The 23,052-nt window shown below is 46.7% G+C and overlaps 2 protein-coding genes across 3 annotated transcripts in view; one reads left to right on the top strand and one right to left on the bottom strand.

Moving 5' to 3' along the window:
- Positions 1-1,625: 1,625 nt before the first annotated feature.
- On the top strand, positions 1,626-21,196 carry wdr44 (WD repeat domain 44). The gene is made up of 19 exons (XM_062536548.1): positions 1,626-2,322; positions 4,026-4,059; positions 5,064-5,141; positions 6,396-7,116; positions 8,639-8,772; positions 9,073-9,165; positions 9,360-9,496; positions 10,267-10,350; positions 11,115-11,373; positions 11,769-11,907; positions 13,724-13,788; positions 14,348-14,467; positions 15,195-15,317; positions 15,622-15,813; positions 16,748-16,849; positions 17,130-17,245; positions 17,679-17,806; positions 18,336-18,473; positions 20,302-21,196. The coding sequence occupies exons 1-19, from the start codon at positions 2,246-2,248 to the stop codon at positions 20,388-20,390; spliced, it is 2,829 nt and encodes a 942-aa protein (XP_062392532.1). The 5' UTR covers positions 1,626-2,245; the 3' UTR covers positions 20,391-21,196.
- A 482-nt stretch (positions 21,197-21,678) lies between these two features.
- The window catches only part of zgc:163098 (uncharacterized protein LOC100037380 homolog), a 15,612-nt gene continuing 14,238 nt past the window's right edge, over positions 21,679-23,052 (bottom strand). For both annotated transcript variants that reach the window (XM_062536546.1, XM_062536547.1), the window contains exons 22-23: positions 22,600-22,772; positions 21,679-22,442 (exon numbers count right to left, since the gene is read on the bottom strand). In XM_062536546.1, coding sequence (XP_062392530.1) covers positions 22,316-22,442; positions 22,600-22,772 — 300 coding nt within the window. In that variant the 3' untranslated portion in view covers positions 21,679-22,315. The remainder of the gene's footprint in view (positions 22,443-22,599; positions 22,773-23,052) is intronic.

Raw genomic sequence — 23,052 nt, 5'->3', positions numbered from 1 at the left:
TTTCTTTGAATGAGAACCGCTATTCAGACACATTATTAACACGTTGTAAAGCTAAAGTATTTTATTTATACATAGACACACTAGGCTTTCCAAGACGGACAAGCCTGCTCATGTTTATTTCGGAACTTCTAAAACTTAGCTGGCTAACCACCTAGCTAGCAAGTTAACCATCCGTATAACTTCAACCATCCTAAGGTACTACTGACTTTATCAGATCACAAATATACACGGTTAGGGTACGAAACAACATCAACCACGGTTTAAGGTTGTCTATACGCTCCCGTATTTAACATGACAACTGCTAACTTCACCGGGTTAGAGGATTTGAAGAAAGGACAAAACATGAAGCATGGCTACGTTTCGCTGAACAGATTGGAACATAGCGGTTTAGCAGGTTAGCGCAATACTCAGTACTTCAGGAAACGCGCAAATACCCTACAGGCATTTGTAGAACTATAGATTGTACTTCAAACACATCGAATAAACTTTTACATAGTGATTTCCCTACCTGCAGCAACGGGATTTGTCCTTGTTTTCCTCTTAAACCCTCAAATCCACTCCACTCATGGACCTCTCTTAGGGCCCGCCTCCTCGATGGTAAGTGGCTGTTTGTCGTTGAGAACAAATATGTTCTCATCGTCAAGTGGCGAAGCAGTACGCCAATCAGCATGACGTGCTGAAAACTTCCGTTACCAAAAGAAGCCAGTTGCGCAGGCACCGTAGGCATATAACGCTGGGATTGGTGGACACTGTGGACGTTTTACAGTTGTTCATTAGTCTGTGCATGTAATAAGTGCTTGTGTTTTGAAAAATAAAATTAAATAAAATTAAATAAAATGGTTGGCATCAGTTAATAGACGATCATGTAAAAGCAGCATTTCCACTTTTCTGTGTTTGCTAGAGGCCACATCCCTACACTAAAAAAACATGACCATATGACCCATCATAATTATTCGTTTGTTGTTTTTAACATTGAAAGGAGTAATTTTAACTAAGGGTGTGGTTTTCTAATCCAATACGCTTTGGACAAATGCAGCGGTCGTATAGCTTTCCAATCGATGTGGAGAACTGTCCCTGCCACAGTATTTATCTACCCAGCTGTCAAGTTGGTCTCCATGTGGCGCATGGACAGAACAACACCGAGGGGTGAGTGTAGGGCGCTGCTGCTGACTTCTGAGGAAGCCCGATGTGACTGCACACTCCAGTGGCTAAACGTGGAAACTATGTTGAATCAGGGGCTGACAACACTTGCACTTGCACTTGCACCTGCGCCCACAGTATTCAAGAGTAAGCAAAGATAATTTGATATTGCTGCTCAGTTCAATTCAAAACAAAGATGTGAACATATATAGGGCTTTCACAGTGCATTCACAGCTAATCGTACAATTAAAAAGTTAAATAATCATGCCTATGTCTATAGCTTTTATATGTTTTATACTTTATTATGAAGAATCATTTGCATAACTTGTTGAGTCTACCCTAGCCACGCCCACCTAGTGGATGAGACTGCCGTGTAACACGTTCATGCTATGCTGTGAATTGACAAAGCTCAGACATTATGGCATCATGACATATATTCTTCAGCTATTTTTGCAATAACATGGAAATGTATGGAGTCAACTCAACAGTGGATATTTTCTCCCTGTTCGTCGTACAAAGCCATCTGTCCGTCATTTGATATGGAACTAGCTGTCAAGTAGAATCACGCGAGATTTAACCGAGATTTCAAGGTTCCGCGAGAAAGTCACTTGGCAGTCAGCTTCCTTCTCTTGTTTTTATCACTCATCATGCAAACAGGGGTTTGTCTAACGATATTGCTTCCGTCCAGGGAACGACGATAATAACTATAATCAGCGTTACAGGATATATTTAATGGTTCTGTTTAACAGTCCGGGATATTCGGAATCTATCTGCAACCTGTCAGCTAACGTTAGGCCACCTACATCTAGCTTCGACAGCTAGCCAGCTAGCCAGCTAGCAGTACACAGGTGACTTGTCTTAAAAGTGGCCTCTCCCATTTCTTATTGGTGTCTACCCAGGCAGTAATTCTTGAATTTGCAACGAGGATTCTTGGGATGTATGCCACGGAACCTGTATATGTTCCACTCTCCGTGTAACGTGACTAGTTTCGTATGATTCTTTTCTTTCAATCTCAAATATAGCTAGCTGACGTTAACTCCCATCGCAGCGATAGTTAGGGCCTTTGCATGTAGCCTTCTTGTCTAGCTACCCATAACGTTACTCGATGGCGTCGGATACAAGTGACACAGAAGAATTCTATGATGCTGCGGAAGATGTGAATTTTACCCCCTCTCCAAATGTGTAAGTATGGCCAAAAAGTTCCTGTCCGTCTAATAACTACTGCTCTGGTGTTGATGTTTCATTGTTGTCATTGTGAACAAATGTATTCAGACCCCAACTAGAAATCCACCTGGGTTACATGTTGTTACGCTTTACCTCGTAGGGTCCTCTAATATTGCCGGTGCCATCGTTATTGAGGTCATTATTTCTGACGTCACATTGTCTTGAAGTACATTAAAGCCATATACTGTAATACGATCTTAATCTTGCTAAATGACTTACCCCCCCTTGAAGAGTAGTGTATCCCCAGTCTCAGACATTCGAAGTCCACTGTCATTTTGTTGTATTAGATGACATTTGTCTACATTTGCTTTTGCAGAGGCATACTCCTGACACTGGTAAAATCCTTCTAATAGATGTTAGGCATGTCAACTATTTGGGGATTTTTTGCAACACACTCGCTGACCATTTGTTAACTAGCTCTACTATTCCTGTGTGGAAATACATCGGCCTCGAAATGATCCATTGTAGGGAAAATGTGCCTTCAGTAGGTATTTGTTTTCACAATACTGTCAAGTCAGAACGGGATGGGAAGAGAAGGCTAATTTCTCTTTCTCACGCTCGGACACATGTACACACACACACACACACACACACACACACACACACACACACACACACACACACACACACACACACACACACACACACACACACACACACACACACACACACACACACACACACACACACACACACACACACACACACACACACACACACACACACACACACACACACCTTTCCATTTACTTTAAATTACCCCAAGGGTTTTCCACCCATAATCCTTTTGGAGCTTGGGTCTGTTTGGGTTCTTGGGTAAACTAAATTGCCTTCATGTCAGATGTTCTCTGCTTATGTGGGCACTTCCATTTATCTGTGACCGTAAGATATTTTAGCCAAGAGAAGACGCTTCCTCCACATCCTCATAAACAGAGTGTGTTGCCATGCTCTTGGCATAGACTATGGAGACAGATGGCATGAAAGAGGAAGAGACAGAATTAGTGATGCCATGGAAATGTGATATGTTTAGTTTGATGTTTGTGATTAGCCTTAATACTTTGCAGTCTTATTTGTTTGGTTTTGCTAAAGATTCAATAGACAGCTCTTCACCAGCAGAAAACCTGAAGCTCATGTTAAGTAATGAGTTCATCAGAAAAAAAACAAGCAAGAAAAAAACTCCTCTTTATATTGATAAACAGCCTAGGCTTGCACTGCAGCATCGTTGGGCTTGAGGAAAAGGGAAAAGCAATCTTGAGGGTAAAAATGATCTGATGGCCTAGCCTGATGTCTAGGTTGTTTCTTATAGCCCAACGTTTTGCTTGTTTCTATCTAACATACACACATGCTTTGCCTTTGTCTGAGAGCATGCAGATGAAGGTGGAAAGGAGACACCCTCGGAGAGCATATACTATAGAAATGAATGCATGGGCTGGCTCACTAGTTATCCATTGCCATATTTAGTTTCTGTTTGCTCAGTGCGGGGGTTTTAGGGGTATATGATTGAGCCATACATTTCAAAACATCTAGGCCTGTTGACCACTTCTTTGCTTTAAATGAAATGAAGTGGTATGAATTGTATAGTTTTAAAATTTTATTTATTCACACCTTGTCATTTGTTCCGATATTTTAACATTACCTGTTTTGTTTTTTTGTCTCAACAGTTCACCTGCAAAGTTTGTCCTTCCCACTCCTCAGGTAAGATCAACAACTTCCCCAAAGCACCACATTGACCTCACTGTGCCCTCTATTTATAGTGTTAGAAGATATTGTTTTCTCTGTGAAGAGTGTATCCTTGCCTGGGGCGAACGACATCTCCCTGTTGTGTGCACGAGAGGTGACACAGCTTGTGGTCAGAAATGAAGGACAGTCAGCCGGTGTGTCTGAGTGCCAAGGCCCCTGTTGGTTTTTAGTTTAATTATTAGTCTGACGTGGGACAGCCAGGCCAAAGGAGGCAACAGGGACACGGAGGAGGAGGAGGAGTAGGGAATCAAGGACAGAGTGAAAGTTGACCACCTGAAGAGCCTGTACTTTCCCTCTCTGGCTAATAGAAACAGTGGTGCTTTATGTGCGGCTCTGTTTTAATCTGAATTTTGATTCTGTTTCATGATACACCTCTGCATTTTACGTTGAGTATCCTGTGTATGTGTATGTTGTCAGCAAAAAAGATGGCCGGATCAGCATATTTGATAAAAGAGGGAAAAAGGGAAAGAAGGACACGGCTTCTCCGTCGGTCAAAGTTCTAACCCAAGACACGGAAATGGAGTGAGAGGAAATTTCTCTCACTCTATATAACTCCCTCTGAAATCTTTATTAGATCACGACTCCACAATATTCTACTGCCAATCCTCAGTCTCCTTCAGGCTTCAGTCGACATTAGAACATTAGCACACCTTATCAGGTGTCATGCTGTTACAAGTGCTGTGTACGGCAACTTTAAACTAGTGAATAGACACTCTGTCAAAATGATGTTTTCTAATGGGCTTGCATTGGCTGTGGCCTTCATAAGGGCTTTAGAACTGTTTGATGTTTGTGTGAGTTTTGCACTGAGGTGTGTGTGTCTGTCTGTGTGTCTGTCTGTGTGTCTGTCTGTGTGTGTGTCTGTGTGTGTGTCTGTGTGTGTGTCTGTGTGTGTGTCTGTGTGTGTGTCTGTGTGTGTGTCTGTGTGTGTGTGTGTGTGTGTGTCTTGGGTTTGGTTACAGGGTGCTAAGGAGAACCTGGTCCAGGAAGTGGCAGCAGGTTTAGCCTTACCAGAGTCCCGTAATGATGACTCCTTAAAGGTGGGTGTTTTGGAACATACTGTGTTATTGTTACTACAGTCACAACACAAAGGAGAAAGCATAACCGAGTGGAATGTGTGTCAGTGGAGTAGGCAGTTGATTAGAAACGGCAATAATGAACGTCATGCGCGACCACAAACAGGAAATATAGCTGTAGACCAGCATGAAGAAGCATAATAACCGATCCCTATTTCTGTCACTGTCCCTATTTTCTGTCTTCATATTCTGTCAGCTTTGTGTGTTGGCATCACGTCTCTATTTTCATCTCCCCGTCTCCCTTTCAGTGCAAGTCGTGCTGCCTGTTTGGACTCCCTGTCTTTATGTTGCCCCTGCTCTGTACTTAAGGATGCAAACAGAGCTGCCAACGCCTATTATTATTTTTCCTTTTACAGAAAAGTCAGGTATAGGTCAGCTTTAGAAGCATACTCACGATTTCATTATCGGCAATCAGGATTTAGGAGAGGGAGAATGAGCAGTGAAGATACCGGTAGTTTTAATTAGTATAACAATATATTACCGTAGTAGTTTAAGTGACTCAAGAGTGAGACGAGCAAGGAAATTATACGGCAGTTAGTGAGGGGGTCTGCTCTATGAGAAAGTTAGTCAACTTCACTATTGCAGTCAAAGTCCACATGTGTGAGACTATTACAAGGCTCCGCATAGTTAGCATAGCACGTCATATTGACTTCAGTTTGCCTTAATTCATGGCAATGTAGGGTACATTTTCACGTTAAATTGGATTCCCTTATCTCTGTGTCCATCTTGCTGTTAGGAGAAACTGGAAACAGAGAAATGTGTGTCTGTCTGAGTCCTAGTAAACACACACACACACACACACACACACACACACACACACACACACACACACACACACACACACACATACAGACACACACACACACGCACAGAGACACACACACGCACGCACGCACACACACACACACACACTTTTGCTCAGTTTTTATTCATCCAGAGTGTGTTTCTTGTGGCTTCCAACTCAACTGTGATAACTTTTTTGTTTCCCATTGTGTGTGTTGGCCTGCGTCCCAACCTCCCTCTGTCAATAAGCAAAGACTTAAATACCCAGGGGGAGGACAGGTCATCATAATGCCTTTGGTTTTACTTCACTAGTAACATGGCTTCATGACACCGCAGCAGGAACATAACACTGATAACGCACACAACCACACTTTCTGTTCACATTTATTTTAACCTTACACTCGTTTGTCTCCCTCTCCCTCTCTCCTCTGGCAGATCATTGACAGCATTATTGAGGAGAGCCAAAAGGACAACGGAGGAGATGAGGGTCTGCTCCAAGGGGATCAGGGGGAGAGGAGGACGGAGGAGAGGTCAAGGGCCGAAGATCAGGCAGCATCGGCAGCCAGTGGGTCCAATGAGACGCCTGAAGTCCTCTCGAGGGTGGGTCTGGCGTCTGGAGGCGGCCAATCAGAACGGGAGGCGGGGTTGGTGGAGCAAGAACAGGACGCAAGTGCACAGGAAGATGTGGCGCCGGCAGTCGTGGAGGCTCCGAGTGCGTCCGTGTCCGCAGGGGCATCGGTGACTCAAGAGCAGGCACCCGCATCAACCCCCGCTCCTGCCCCGACGCCGCTCCCTCCGGACATCACCAGCGCCCTCGGTGGCCGGGCGGCGGCCGCAGCAGCAGCCGAGCTGTCCTGTGGTGGTGGCGGTGGCGGGGGCGCCGAGACGGAGCCCAGGCCGGCCGACATCCTGGAGCAGGTCCCCCTCGCAGACGCCATGGCCCCCGCCGACCAGGACTCCGGGGACCAGGGGCCCTCCAAACCCCCCCGGCAGTTCACGGTGGAGCCCGACATCGTGGCCAGCACCAAGAAGGCACCGCCGTCCAGACCGCCCCCTCCGGGTGGAGCACCACCCCCTCGACCGCCTCCGCCATCGCGCCCCACCCTCCTGCCCAGTAAAAAGTCCCAGGAGTCCATGCGGCCCACCGCGCTAGCAGGTACCGTCATTTCCCGACTATTGTATATTATTTTGCTATATTATACATTGATTTTGCTACATTTCTTCAGCTATGAGGTTAATGCAGGGGGGCAGTTAATATGGTGTTAATATGGTTTTGTTTCTTTTAACTTGCATAAAACACTGTCTGCGGCTAATACACAATGCGGCTTATATGCGGGAAATTGCTGTAAGGCACCAGTGTTCGGACGACCCTCACCTATGGTACAGTCCAGTCTCACCACTGGCCCACTGTAGAGTCACAAACCGGGCTAAAGAAAAAAGCCCCTTGCACACTCATCTTTTGGTCAGGGTTGTTAAATGTAAACAGGCCGTGAGTCAAACAAGACGCCCTCTGTATGTTCGGTTGAGCCAGTTGTTGGATTTGCTGGCTGAGTACACCCCGTCTCTTAGAAGAAATGTTCTTCCCCCGGGCCAGCAGGGATTTCCCTGCCCCTGTGAACAGCTAGCATTAAGTACGCTTTACCATGGTTAATTTCTCAGTTGTTGGTGTCCTGTCCAGCGTTTGAATGGAAATATTTCTGTGAAAGCGTAGTGGCCAACTGTTTTCTCCTCATGCTGTTTTCTGCGGGAGTGCTCTTTCCAACCACTCCTGCTTGATCTTGTCCACAGTGCAGCTCTGTTACGGCTCACGGTATTGTGAAGAATTCCTAAAGCCTTGAGGAAAACGAGCCAGATTTGTCCAGTTAGCCGGTCCATTTTGGTATTGTGGACTTTGCCTTCCAAAAAAATGCTACCACTGACGCTGAATATACCAGAATTCTGTGCTCTAATGAACCTATTATTTCTCATTACTGAGGCAAATTTATGCTGGTACATATTCACCTGTTGGGGACCTCAGGTAATTTAGTGGCATGCCGGCACAGCTCTCGCACACCCACTTGCACACACACACACACACTCAGACACACACTCTCTCTCTCTCTCACACACACACACACCCTCCGTCAAATGAAGTGAGGCGTAGGCACAGCTTTTTCACAAAACATATCGGAACATAATGTTCCCTAATTAGCGTTATTGGCTGTTTGGCGACGTCATTAATTATGCATTGTGCTGACATTTACGAGGGGACTGAGTGCTCCTAATTAGAGCGGCACGTCAATTTCGGAGACAAAAACACGGGGAACGAGGGCAGATCATTAGCGCGATCCCTACATGCGCGTGTGAGCGCGGGCCATACTCTGAGAAGTCAGGCAGGAGGGAGGGAGGGACGGCTGTGCCATTTGTCAACACCAATTGTGTTGCACTCATAAGATCTGAGCTGTTATTGATTTGTGCCTCATTCAAATTTGGCTAGCGCATTACTGTGGGAATTAGCATTATGATGGATTGCCAGGCTGTAGGATCTCAAGCCATTATTTACACTCGTGGGTTTTGTGGACAAAGAGTCATGAATCATGATGAGTGTGATGTGTTCTGATCGGCGCTCCGGTTCTGATGTGCGTGATCTGTCGTGTGATTGGCTGCCGAGTTCAACGCCGCTTTCTCTGCTCGGTCAGTTTCCGCAGAGCCAGACGATGAGCCCTGTGGCCTGGTGTCTCCCAGCTCGACGGTACGCTCCCTCACCAAAGAGCTGCAGCACTCCCTGGACCTCGCTAGCGCCACCAGCGGGGAGAAACTCGTCACTGCACAGGTGTGTGTGTGTGTGTGTGTGTGTGTGTATACATTTGCCTGTCTATCTTATACTGTGAGCCCTGAGGGTGTGTCTGTTTTAGTGGATGCTTTTAGTGTTAGAGTAAGAGTGAGTGACGATCATGCAACCAGGAAGGGCTAGGATACTTTATAATGACACAGAACAGTTCTATCCACACCAGGAGTACAGTGACCCTGAAGTTATTGAGTTGGGATGACTCATGGCTGATGTCGTATGGCATAACTGTGATCAAAGGGGGAACATATCAACTTATGTGTCTGTGTGTGTTTGTGTTTTCAGGAGAATGGCGATCAGGACTCTTGTCCCGGTGGTAGTGAAACACCTGGACCACAAAGACCGCGCTCCAACTCGGGACGAGAGCTCACTGATGAGGTGTGTGTGTGTGTGTGTGTGTGTGTGTGTGTGTGTGTGTGTGTGTGTGTGTGTGTGTGTGTGGAAGGTCACCATGATGGTTGTTTTTCCCCCCTTCCTTTTCCTGCTGATGATAGAGCTGTTTTGGCACTAAAGCATGTGATTGTTGTTGATGGGCGACGGAAGCTCACTGACGAGGTGTGTGTCCGTGTCAGGAAATCCTGGCGAGCGTGATGATCAAGAACCTGGACACCGGCGAGGAGATCCCTCTGATCCAGGCTGAGGAGAAGCTCCCCACTGGCATCAACCCCCTCACCCTGCACATCATGAGGAGGACCAAAGAGTACATCACGTGAGTGCATCATGGGAGCTATCCACAGAACTCTCCACTGGACTACATTACCCATAATGCTACACCATGCAACCTTTTATGCCACACAGCTGAGTGTAGTACACCTGATAATGATAGAATGGTACATTTTTGTTTTGTATCACAGTCGTGGTTTACCAGAATTTTCAAACGTCAGTTGGTCCTATTTTCACCAACGAAAGTCAGTTGCTAAACGCTCAGATAGCATGTTCACTGTGTTAAGCGTGTGTACTCGACCCATGTCTTAAACCTGTGTACTCCCAAAGTCAGTTGCTAAAAGCTCAAATAGCATGTTCACTGTGTTAAGCGTGTGTACTCGACCCATGTCTTAAACCTGTGTACTCCCAAAGTCAGTTGCTAAAAGCTCAAATAGCATGTTCACTGTGTTAAGCGTGTGTACTCGACCCATGTCTTAAACCTGTGTACTCTCATTTCTCATCAGCTCTCTTTAATTACTGAATCACCCTTTTAACTGGGTCTTGATTTTCATGGCCACTGTTTCAGTCTAGTCCTATTCTCCAGGGCTTGAGCAAAGACTGGGTTGAGTTAATCCACTTTTCCACAGTCTGATGTGGCTCAGCTCACAGAAACACACTTGACACATAGACACACACACACTTACACACTCACACACACACACACACACACTCTCTCTCTCTCTCTCTCGACCGCACACACACACACACACACACACACATCTTGGACTCTTGCGACTGTGGGCCCTGAGCTGTCTGTCTCATATTCTCCCTCAGGAATGACGCAGCGCAGTCGGACGATGATGACAAGTCCTCGGCCCCCCTCACAGACACCGATGGAGGAAAGTTGAAACAGAAGACGTGAGTGCTGCAAAAGCGTGTGTGTGTGTGTGTGTGTGTGTGTGTGTGTGTGTGTGTGTGTGTGTGTGTGTGTGTGTGTGTGTGTGTGTGTGTGTGTGTGTGTGTGTGTGTGTGTGTGTGTGTGTGTGTGTGTGTGTGTGTGTGTGTGTGCGCCACTGCCACTGCTCCTCTGCCGGTCCCTTCTCAATTCCCCGTCCCTCCAGTGAAGGTCTCGGCGATGCCGAGGTCATATACGCATGTCTAAGCTCAATCACGGATGAAATGCATGCGGTCACGCTACTGTAAGCTCTCATCGCCTAAGAGTGTCTGTGGAATCTGTAACCATGACAGGTCTTATCTGTTGAGGGAGAAAGGAAAGAGGGCTTGGCTCCGCTCTTGTTTGTCTGAGTCAGCTGCCTGACATTAGACGTCATCTAGGTTTTTTTTTTTTTTTTTTAGCTCAGGATGGTACTTTTTGAAATGGTCTGTTTGGTATCATTTCTGTGGCTTTGAATATGAGCGTTTCAAGAGGAGGTGTACAATAGTATTATTGTTGGCTTGTGTATAGGTAGTCGTGTCCGTGTTAGTTAGTGTGTTTCAAGAGGAATTGTACAATAGTATTAGTATTGACCTGTGTATAGGTAATTGTGTCAGTGTTTCAGTGTTTGTGTGTTTTACCTTTGGTGTTTCTTGCTATGCGTCCATTTGATTTGTGTGTGTGTCTGTGTGTGTGCGTGCGTGCGTGCGTGTGTGTGTGTGTATGTTTGTGTGTGTCACCCCCGCAGCACGCAGCTGAAGAAGTTCCTGGGCAAGTCGGTGAAGCGGGCGAAGCACCTGGCGGAGGAGTACGGCGAGAAGGCGGTGAACAAGGTGAAGAGCGTGCGGGACGAGGTCTTCCACACGGACCAGGACGACCCGTCCTCCAGCGACGACGAGGGCATGCCCTACACGCGGCCCGTCAAGTTCAAGGCGGCGCACAGCTTCAAGGGGCCCTTCGACTTCGACCAGATCAAAGTGGTCCAGGACCTCAGCGGAGAGCACATGGTGAGGGATGGAGGGAGAGAGGGAGGGAGGGAGGGAGGGAGGGAGGGAGGGAGAGGGGGACAAAACAAGGAAGGATGTAGGAACTGGTCGAGTAGCTGCAATTGTATACATTTATTGTGTGTGTGTGTGTTGTGTGTGTTGTGTGTGTTGTGTGTGTTGTGTGTGTTGTGTGTGTTGTGTGTGTTGTGTGTGTTGTGTGTGGTGTGTGTGTGTGTGTGTGTGTGTGTGTGTGTATGTATTTACCTTGTACATTGTTCTGTCAGGAAACACACAAGTATGCTAGCTTTAAGAGCCTTTTGTGTTCCTGTTCTCGTGTGAGTACATGTATGTATGTGAGTGTGTGTGTGTGTGTGTGTGTGTGTGAGAGAGTAAAAGCCTTATCCTCTGCTCCACAGGGAGCCGTGTGGACGATGAAGTTCTCCCACTGTGGCCGGTTGCTGGCCACTGCAGGGCAGGACAACATGGTCAGGATCTGGGTTCTCAAGAACGCCTTCGACTTCTTCAACAACATGAGGATCAAATATAACACGGAAGGTAATGTCCAACAGGCACACAAATAGACACACATGCACTAAGGCATGAGGTATACACACATACGCACACACACACACACACACACGCAGTACGTGGACTTCCAAAATAGTAGACTACACTGCCAGTTCTGTGCCAGAGGTCCAACTAATTAATCATCACTGCCGCATAATGAATAAATAATCGTCTTATTAGACCTCGTTGATATCGGTATCACACACACACACACACACACACACACACACACACACACACACACACACACACACACACACACACACACACACACACACACACACACACACACACACACTACATGATATACACACAGACACACACTTTCTGTATCAGCTGAGCTGCTTTATTAGGATTACACTGATACTATATGAGAAGCAAGTGTAGTGGCATGCATGTGCTGTGGAATTAAGCCAGTGATGCCATGGCTTTAATGATTTAAGTATGTCTTAGCCACCGCTTAATGGCATTACCATCTTCTCCAGTGTTCAACATAAGCCACTTTAGCAAGCTCTCTTACATGAGCTTTAAGGACTGCCACTGCTTTTACGGACTCAACTAATGGAAAAACTTCTAAAGGACATCATGTCTTTCATACTTTGTTTGATAGCAATTAGTTTCAGAAGTATGTGTGTGTTTGTGTGCGTGTGTGTGTGGGTGTTCACAGGCATGTTTGTGTATGCATTCCTGGTAGAGTTGTTTGGAGTATAAATTCTGCACATTCCACTGTCTTGGTAATCTGGCTGAAATATCCACTTGTGTCTCCGTGTCACCTCATGCACAAACATGCTGAACGTGCTCTCTCCGAACTGACCCAAGCGATCACCTCATACACAAACATGCTGAACGTGCTCTCTTCGAACTGACCCAAGCCATTACCCGTATGCCTGTTGCCCTTGACTGGTGTTGGCAAGGGAACTATGTCAGGGGACCACTCTCAAGTGTATGCAGTGCAAACAGCCTGTGTATGTGCTCTTGTGTGAGTAGTCTCAGAGCTGAAGAAGTGACTTTCAGAGTGCAAACCCATCTAAATTACATTTAAACACTATTGAGTGCAAACACATCTAAATTACATTTAAACACTATTGAGTGCAAACACATCTAAATTACATTTAAATACTATTGAGTACAAACACATCTAAATTACATTTAAACACTGCTGTAGTGGCAACAACAACAATTCCAGCTGTCTTGCTGACACCCGCCCCTTACTGTAATTTCCCGCCTGTTAACCAAAGCATTAATTTAGCGAAGTTTCTTCAGCTTTGAGGTTAACACACAGGGGGATACATGGGCATGCATTTCTTTTCTTCATTCTTGCTTATGAATAAAATACCATCTGATTGGGATTCATTGGGCTATTGGGCTCTGTTGTTAATACATAGGTTTTTTTTTTATTATTATATTGTTTTAATTAGCGTAAAACACTGTCTTGCAGTTTATACACTTTGTGGTTAATGCACTTGATATTACTGCAGCTCAACAAAAAGCACCAGTTACCTTTGGCGTCTTAAAATTTGATTTGCCATTATACAGTAGAGCTGAGCTTTGCTTTCTCAAAGTATGTTATTGGTTTAGATCATCTTAGATTTGCTAAATAGACTTATACATGGCTCCCACTCGCATAATATCTTCCTCAGATGCATATTCTAATATACCAGGCATGCATATATTGTGCTATACGGAGCCGGTGGCGTGTTCCAAGGTGTGTGCACAAACAAATGGTTGTGCTCTCTCCCCTTATCTCTGGCTGGGTGCCACCTTCCGTTCTTTCATCCATCTTTCTCTCTCTCTCTCCCTCAAGGTCGTGTGTCTCCTTCTCCGTCCCAGGAGAGTCTGTGTTCCTCCAAGTCTGACACCGAGGGAGCAGTAAGTCTCTTCTGAAATCTCGAGCGTAAACAAGTCCGAGCTTTTATGTGTGGGCACGCCTGGCTCACCTCAGCGGGGGGGTGGGGGTGGGGAGAGGGGGGCTTGCTCAAGTGCTTTGTTTGCTGTCAGGTGGAGTTTACGGGGTGGGTTTGGTCGTGCAGCAGGAAAGAGAAAACAAATAGAGTCAGATTCTAGAAAAGAAAACAAACTATTGTCCTTCCACAGATCCAGTCATGCCTCCTCCAGTAATGTTTTTTCCAGTAATGCTTCTTCTTTTCTTTTGGCCAGAGTCCCTTAGCCATTATTGAATGAAGACTACCAATGGTGCTAGTAATGGTACATGTCTGCACTGGTATTAGCAATGAATGGTGATCTCTCTCTGCTCAATGGTCTATGAAGTTGCCAGAAATGGCAAACATTATTATTATTATTGAGTGAAGGCCAACAGGACACTGAGTGTGGAGTAAAGTGTAGACTAAGACTAAGTGTAAATACAGAAGTGTAATGTTTGTTAGGTTGAAACACCTTCCTGAATCTTGACTGTTTTTTTTTTCTACAGATGGGCAGTGGGGTTTCAGAGGACCCTGACATGGAGGACAGGAACGCCCCCTTCCGACAAGTTCCGTTCTGCAAATACAAAGGACACACAGCCGACCTGCTGGACCTCTCTTGGTCAAAGGTCAGTGAGGACGTCTGTACTGGCCAGTCAGAGTGTTGACCAATAAGGTTACTATGGCATTCGGGCGGGTTGGAACGTTCATCTCGACTTGTTTGGGTTCCACCCTCTCTCGGCTTGAAGGCATCTCACGTCAACACATATGCTATCTCTCCTTCATCAAATCAATTTACTGGGTGTTGGCTCTTTACAGTACAAAGGCTTGCTGCATTTATATTCAGCAGATATTTTTAATCCAGAGTTGTTCTCCCCACAGCGAGGGAGTAGAGTGACACACAAACAGACAGAAAGTTAGGAGAAGAACTGTCAACAAGAAGACATCTCTACCATCAGTGAATAGAGTGAGGCACTGGGATGATGAATGCATGTGAATAGGTGCACAGGTGAGCTTGTCACTGGCCAAGCACCACCTGTCATGATGTCGGTGTCTCAGAGGTGCGAGCTGATTTAACAACCCAACAGATGGGGAGTAATAACCCTGCTTTGTGCAGCGACACCAGCATAGCATGACAACACCATTATAGGCCACGGCAGTGTGAACGCGCAGCCCTGGAGGCTGTTTGTGGTCCGAGCCTCCGGCTCAGATGAAAAGGCCGTCTCCTGAAAATGCCCTGCCTGTCTCTGAGCCGGTCCTTATCGCCCATAAAGCCAGAGCTCCTGTCTGTGTATATCGCCCCTCCGGGCCTCACTGAGTCTGTCTCCCGTCTCCTGTCTCCTGCCTCTGACACAGAATTACTTCCTGCTGTCGTCGTCCATGGATAAGACGGTGCGTCTGTGGCACATATCCAGACGGGAGTGCCTCTGCTGCTTCCAGCACATAGACTTTGTGACGGCGATCGCGTTTCACCCCAGGGTAAGTGTCAACAGGGCCCCTCTCGCTGTGTGCTGGAGAGTGGGAGTGCACTTTCTTTTTGTCTCTTTCGTTTTACGTCTCTCAGCGGACTGAGTATTCATGCGACTGTATTTGGCTGTGTGTGTGTGTGTGTGTGTGTGTGTGTGTGTGTGTGTGTTGAATTACAATTGAATCGTCGTCTTTCTCCCTCTCTCTTTCTTTCTCTCTCTCTCTTTCTCTCTCTCTCTCTTTCTTTCTCTCTCTCTCTCTCTCTCTCTCTCTCTCTCTCTCTCTCTCTCTGTTCCTGTTTGTCCTCCTTTTCCAGGATGACCGATACTTCCTGAGTGGCTCTCTAGACGGTAAGCTGCGGCTGTGGAATATTCCGGATAAGAAGGTGGCTCTGTGGAACGAGGTGGACGGCCAGACCAGACTCATCACCGCAGCCAACTTCTGCCAGAACGGCAAATACGCCGTCATCGGCACCTACGACGGCCGCTGCATCTTCTATGACACAGAGGTGTGTGTTTGTGTGTTAAGATGACTGACAGTGTGTGTTTGTCTGTGTGTCTGTGCGTGCGTGTGTGTGTGTGTGTGTGTATGTGTTTCTGTATCAAAAATCCCAAGTCTATTCACGATCCCAGGAGTGTTTGATGAAAACCACCCCCCTCTCTCTCTCTCACCTGGCCTTTTGTTTGGGTGAAACTGACTGGCAGAGACCCAAATTGCCCCTCAATGCCGTCTTTGTGCCCTTGACTGTGCCAGAGGGATGATCTCAGATCAGTTCAGCCTGTGTTCAGGCTCCAGCCTCCCTTCGGCGCCATTGTTTCGATGCCTTTGGTGAAACGTGCCATTCGTGCTGTACGAGCGACTCTTGAGTTGTACTACAACAGCGCTAATGAAGTCACTCAGCCGAACAACAGGGAGGGACCGTGGGGAGTCATTCTCTCCGTGCACTGAGATGCTCATCATGATTAGATTTTAATTGAGTTGTTGTACATCGAGGTGTGTGTGTGTGTACTGTACGCGTGTGCGTGCATGCATATGTGTGTGTGTGTGTGTGTATAATGAGAGATGAGGTGTGTGTGTGTGCTGATTATTGATTATATTTTGAGAGCAATTACGGGAGTGAGTGTAAGTACAGCTCAGCAGATGGAGCATGAAACTGTAGCCTCTTGTGTCAGAGGGCTCGGTGCCGCTGTGACCTCATTCACATGGGAACGTCTCTATTGCAGATTCACATTCCTGGAGCTGGAGATTACAAATATTAAGCAAGAAGTGCTAGTTCAATAGAAAGGCCTTGAATGTTACATCTAATGCGATTTTGCATTCATCACGTGTCCATTTCCGACTCTTTGTCCGAGATTTTCCTTATTGATTTATTCAGAATATATTATTTTGTGGATTTCGAGTATGAATACGTGAATTATCGTGTGTGTGTGTGTGTGTTCCAGCGGCTGAAGTACCACACCCAGATCCATGTGCGCTCCACCAGGGGCAGGAACCGCGTCGGCCGGAAGATCACGGGCATCGAGCCTCTGCCGGGAGAGAACAAGGTATAGCAGTGATGCCAGAACAACTGCCCAACATCTCACCTGTCTGTGTCTTTACGTGTCTTTGCGTGTCTTTGGGTGTGTTGGTATGTTTGTGTGTGTTTGCATGTTGAGAAACTTGATGTCGTAATTGCCGTCCAGTCTCTGTGTCTCAGAGTATTTCTTAATCGGAGAACTGTCAACAGTGTTTAAACATTTTTTTGAATATGATATTAACAGTCTGCCATAATACTCATTCGTATTGTACCGTTGTCTTTCGTTTAAAACGATTCCTCCTCCATAGATCCTGGTGACCTCCAATGACTCCCGCATCCGCCTGTATGACCTGAGGGATCTCTCTCTGTCTATGAAGTACAAGGGCTACGTCAACAGCAGCAGTCAGATCAAAGCCAGCTTCAGGTGAGACACACTGCAGTGTGTTGAGTTGGATTCCTCCAAAACTGGGAGAACAGCAGGTGTAACACAGATATTGTGTAGAGATGTAGCATTAGTGTCATGTAGTTCAGTTCCTACTTTAAAGGAACACTCCACCGTTTTTCATATTAAACTACGTTATTCACTTAACTAAGACGAGTTGACGCATACCTTTCGCGTTTCAATTCATGCACTCAACAGCACGCCAGAGCCATTGAGTGCACGCATTGAAACGCGAGAGGTATGCATCAACTCGTCTTAGTTAAGGGAATAACGCAGTTTAATATGAAAAAATAAAAAACGGTGGCGTGTTCCTTTAAATGTTACTGTAAAAGTTGATATGCAGTAATGTATGTTTACAGTAAATGTGTGTGCATATGGGTGAACTGGACGTGCGTGCGCTCATGTGTCCCTGCAGCCATGACTACTCGTTCATCGTGAGCGGCTCCGAGGACAAGTACGTGTACATCTGGAGCACGTACCACGACCTCAGCAAGTTCACCTCAGTCAGGCGCGACCGCAACGACTTCTGGGAAGGCATCAAAGGTAAGCGTTTGGTCAGCGGCGGCATCAGAGTTGGCTAATGTTTGACGTCTGGCCGCCAACCGTTGCCCATCTATCTACGCCAACTATTAATCTGTGTAGACATTGTTATCAGTTAAAATGACGAGTGAAATGACAATGTAATAAACCGTAAACAAGCACTGGCACTGTAGCAAAGGCAGTTACCTCATACTCAACTGTAGAGACACTACTCTGTCAGCATCACAGACACCAAAACAAAATGGTCTCTGATGAAGATGTTTGTACAGTACATTGAAACTATCAGCGATAGCATTAGTCAGCGATGTTTTGCACCATCTATGTAAATAAAAAGTTAAAGAAGACATCGGAGTTGCAACAGTGTCCCTCTCCCTCTCAAAATAGCATGTCTATCAGTAGTGGCCAGTTTAGGGCCTCGTGTGGAATGCTGATGCCATCAGTGTGAGAAGTGTTCAGTCAGAGACAGGTGCCTATTCTTAGCTCTGGTAGTGGTCGAGAGCGCTGACCTCTGCTCTCTGTGTGTGTTCCGTAGCCCACAACGCCGTGGTGACGTCGGCCATCTTCGCACCCCACCCGGGGCTCATCGTGCCTCAGGAAGCGGGCGGCGCCGAGAAGCCTGACCCGGAGGTCAAGAGCAACGACTCGGCCGACTCCGACACCATTCCCTCAGGTGAGAGGTTCTGACCACAACAACAACGCCAGGCACACTCGCTACTGTCTGCATACAGTGTCAGCAAAAGTAACTTTGAGAGTAGGCTATTGGTTGTGGGAATCTTAACAATCTTCCTGGATACAGATCATGCTCTCTCATCTGTAAAGCTTGTGGTTACAGTTCTTTATGATTCTATTCATCAGCCATAAAAGTTGGCGTAACAAACCAGTCTTGGAGTTTGTCGTAGGAATTTTCTTATTTCTTCTAACTTCTATCTGACAGTGTGTAACCTGCGTTGTGTTGAATCTGCACGGTTCAGTCCTGCACACGTCCGTACTCGAACCTGAAAACAGCACCACTTCGGATCGGGAGTCGAGCGTGCTGACGATCGAGCAAAAAGCCCAGGCTGCTAGCTCTTATGCCAGCACTGCTCTTGAGGCGTCAGGAAGTGAGGTTTACTAAGCTATGCAAGCCAGCAAGCGCAGCTTACAAGTAGACCAAAGCACACAAAAACCAAACAAAAGCTTCTTTACAAGGGCCACGCCCCAGGACTGAGGTCTCACACACACTTTTTTATTCTGCTCAGTAATGATACGATTCAGTTTTTCAGTGGAGAGTTACTGCTGGGAGGGGTAGCTAGCTACACAATAGTACAATTCAGTGTCTGTCTCTCAAAGACATGAGCATAGCTTGTCTTGTGGAGCTCAAAGGGATCGGGGTCTTGACCCACAGAAGACGTAATTGCGAGTACAGCGCTTGAGCCCTAGTGGCAAGAGCACTGAATCCCAGCCACCTTGTCTCTCATCCATGGAACGTTTCAAAGTCGAGAAAAAAAAATACGCTCGCAAACGTCAGCATACATGACACATTTTGGATTTTTGTGAACAACACAAGGCACGGCCGAGGCGTACAACTATTTGAAATGTTGAGTTGAGTTGGATGACTTTGAGAGTCCAGAGTTTGTGCCGAGACGGAGATGGCGGCGTTGAGGAGACAATGCGCCTGTTGTGTAGACGTGCTTCGCGTCTCCTCTTGGACTCGACTTGAGTCACCGTGACTGACGGAGCGTGCAGCCTCCTCAGAGGCTCTGTTCCCTTGGAAACGCGCGCCCGCAGCGCTCAAAGCTCCAGTCTGCCACTCCTCTGTGCCGGTGTACAGCTGGCGAGATGGGGGCAGAGACAGACAGACAGAAAGACTGATCACTGGAGAGAGAGAGAGAGAGAGAGAGAGAGAGAGAGAGAGAGAGAGAGAGAGAGAGAGAGAGAGAGAGAGAGAGAGAGAGAGAGAGAGAGAGAGAGAGAGAGAGAGAGAGAGAGAGAGAGAGAGAGAGAGAGAGAGAGAGAGAGAGAGAGAGAGAGAGAGAGAGAGAGAGAGAGAGAGAGAGAGAGAGAGAGAGAGAGAGAGAGAGAGAGAGAGAGAGAGAGAGAGAGAGAGAGAGAGAGAGAGAGAGAGAGAGAGAGAGAGATAAACGGATGGAGAGATGGACAGATTGGTCACTGTGCCTGTGCACAGCTGGCAAAATGAGGAGGAGGACAGACAGGGAGATTGATCACTATTGACTGCTTTGACAAGTTATCAACCTGAGTTCAGCCATTTCTGTTTTGTTGCCACATGAGCTCTGGCTTACAGTATACGGAAGCCTGGACCACATACGGTATTTAAGCTTTGGATATGGAGACTTTATATGGTAATGGTTGAGACTTGGTTCTTGCAGAGAGAGAAAAAATCATGCCTCTTTGCTTCAACAGTAATGCTGTCAGCAGACTCTTTTCTCATCAGAGAATTCTGGCACCTCTTACCAGTCGGTGACTGTTCTGTTTTATTTTTGTCCTCTGTCCTCTTTTAGGAGCTCTGAAAACAGACCACAGTGAAGTGCTCCTCTCCGCAGACTTCACCGGCGCCATCAAAGTCTTCATCAACGTCAAGAAGTACTGATCTCTCTCTCCCCGATGCCTTACACAGACGCTCTCTTCTCCCAACGACTGTCCGGAAGAGACAAACTCCTCAAGAACTCGTCAACAGACCCTCAACAGGTGTTTTCCCCTCCAAAACAAAAAAAACTGGACGGGACGGGTTTGGTCCACTGTTCCCCCTCTGACCACCAATCTCCTGCCAAGAGAGTGCTCTGGAGAGGACGGAAGTGACATTCGTAGAAAGCGCTCCGCCTCTGCGGAGAGCTAGGACCCTGACACTACGGGATTATGGACACGCAGAGGAACACGTCAAACAAATGCCACAACACACACACACACACCATGCCTTTCACGATATCCTTATCTTTTCCTGTTTGTGTATAACACAAGACTGTGTTCTTAGTTTGGAGAAATCTATTGCTCAAGGTGAGTGAGTGAGAGAGTGTGGAACGACAGTACGCAGTAGCCTATACTGTAGGATGAGACAAATACCTTGGTTAGATGAGGCCATTCTCCTGGATGATTGATGACCCTGTAAGACATTAATAATCAACTTACAGCATTGCGGTGAATGAGGTGATTTGTCCTCTGCATAAACTGACACACGTAAACGATTATTTGCTCTCGCTGCTTTTTTTTTATTATTCTTCCCTGTCTGCCTCATTAATTGTCATCCGATGGCTTTTCAATGGAACGGTTATCATCGTGCATTTCAAATTTAGGACTAACTCTGATCATTTCCGTGACCTATTCTTATTTGTGTATTTGTCAGTGTTATTTTATGTGTTGTAAAAAAGAACAATAAATTGAACCACTTTTCTAACAGTTTATGACTCGGTTAATAAACTATAATGGGGTTATCATGCTTGGTGGAGCTGAGCTTTAGTGAAATGCATTAATGTAAAGCATGAAATAAAAAAAATAAAAAATAAAAATCTGTCATCTTCAGGGGAGGCTTCATTAGCTTAATGCTAATCACAGGACCAGTAATAATGTGATCGCTGCATTATTCATCAAGGTGACGTCTCAAGAGAGATGTGTAACCTCTAGCGGCACGCTACCAGGCCAGACAGGGACACTGCAACAGCAAACTACAGGATTGAGGTCGACGATCTTATCACAGAGAGAGAGACTATATGCTCCCTCACCTGGTGAAATGTGTGGAGTGCAGCGTACAGGAGTATCACCAGAGCCTCTGTCTGGGTCACAGACACACACACACACTCACTCATTACTCTTTAGCAGATAAGAGCTCACAAACAGAATAACAAGCACCACAAAGAAAGTTCACAGGCATTTATCTTGTCCAAACCATCCCCTTTTTTGTGCCTCTGATAAAGCTGGTATCCTAATTCAGGTGACAAGCTAGATAAAGCACTTTTTCTACAAATTTACACGCACACCTTATCCAGGATCTTTTTTTTTGTATTTAATGTAAAGATTGGGGGAACAATCTTGCAACATTTTTCCACTTTCATTCAAAAGACCTTAAAGAGACAAATAATAATAATAATAGCACTTAACATTCCAAATAAAAACAAATAAAAGAACACAAAAAAAGGAGAACTGTACAGTCAAACATGGGAACCTCAGTCTTATAAAAAATGAGCCGTAGAGGGGGTGGGGGGAGGAGTAGGAGCAGCGCTGACATGAAGGCGGTGGGCTGGGGGCCAGGTAACCGTGATGCACTGTGGGAAATCGTCAGAAAACCGACGACGGACCCGGGAGGCCGCAGTCCCATTTCCCGGTGCACTGTGGGACGCTGGAGGCAACCGTGTGGTGCTGCTGGGAATAAGGGCTGTCGGGCGTGATGATTGGCAGAGTGAGACGTCCCTTGATGCCCCGCCTCCATCACCCAAAAAAACCCCACTCACACCCCACCCCCCTCCCGCCCTCGATGGGAAGCTTATGTGTCCGCTAAAGGGGCCAAGGTCCAGGAGTCAAATTTCAGTGTTTGTTCTTCTTGGACTTCTTGTGAGAGCGGTGCGGCGAGCGGGACGTTGACCTCCGCGACTTCCGGACAGGCGATGGCGAGTGGGAACGCTTCGACCTCTTGGGAGACCTGGACTTTGTCCTAAGACAGGCACAACCACAGGAAAAGTGCAACACATCAGCATACCGAGTCCAACGAAGCCACGCAAGCAGATGTAAAAAAAGGACAGTAAAACCTAGTGAATTCTACGTGCCGTTACTCTCGAGCATGTGAAGGACAGGAGAAGGTGACGACGTACCTTTCTCTTCGGTCTTCGGCGTCTCTTCCCCTCTCTTCGCTCCGTTTACTCCTCTCCTTGTCCTTCGTTCTGCTGCGGTCCTCCGCCCGCTCCTTCTTCTCCTCCTTCTTGGACCGCTCCTTCGGCTTCTGCGACGACTTCTCTTTTTTCTCCTGCTCGTCCTTTTCAAACTCCTGTGGACAGAACAAGAAATGACAGTATGAGGACAGGATGTAACAAACCCCCAATCCAAGACGGAACCTGACCCCGGAATAGCTGCGAGCCAGAGGCTCCCCAGCGTCTGCCGTCATCGCATCTGATCTCTGATCAGGGCCAGGTCCATCGCAGAGACGTCTGCTTATCAGATCTGCCCCCAATCGCAGGCTCAGGTCCGGTCCAGTTCACTGCACTGCACTCCAGCACGTATGGGCTGGAACCGAACCACTTGCCTAACCAGTAGGCCGGACCTCACCC

Source organism: Sardina pilchardus, chromosome 5 (assembly GCF_963854185.1).
Source record: "Sardina pilchardus chromosome 5, fSarPil1.1, whole genome shotgun sequence".
Lineage (NCBI taxonomy): Eukaryota > Metazoa > Chordata > Actinopteri > Clupeiformes > Clupeidae > Sardina > Sardina pilchardus.
Note: the sequence above shows the minus strand (reverse complement) of the source record. Positions and strands in the feature narration are given on the sequence as shown.

Bases quoted from the DNA above. Each gene is read 5' to 3' on its own strand.
- wdr44 (XM_062536548.1), top strand. From the start codon at position 2,246: ATGGCGTCGGATACAAGTGACACAGAAGAATTCTATGATGCTGCGGAA. The intron at 15,318-15,621 runs GTAAGTGTCAAC...CTCCTTTTCCAG, and splicing joins CGATCGCGTTTCACCCCAGG to GATGACCGATACTTCCTGAG. The intron at 17,246-17,678 runs GTGAGACACACT...GTGTCCCTGCAG, and splicing joins CAGATCAAAGCCAGCTTCAG to CCATGACTACTCGTTCATCG.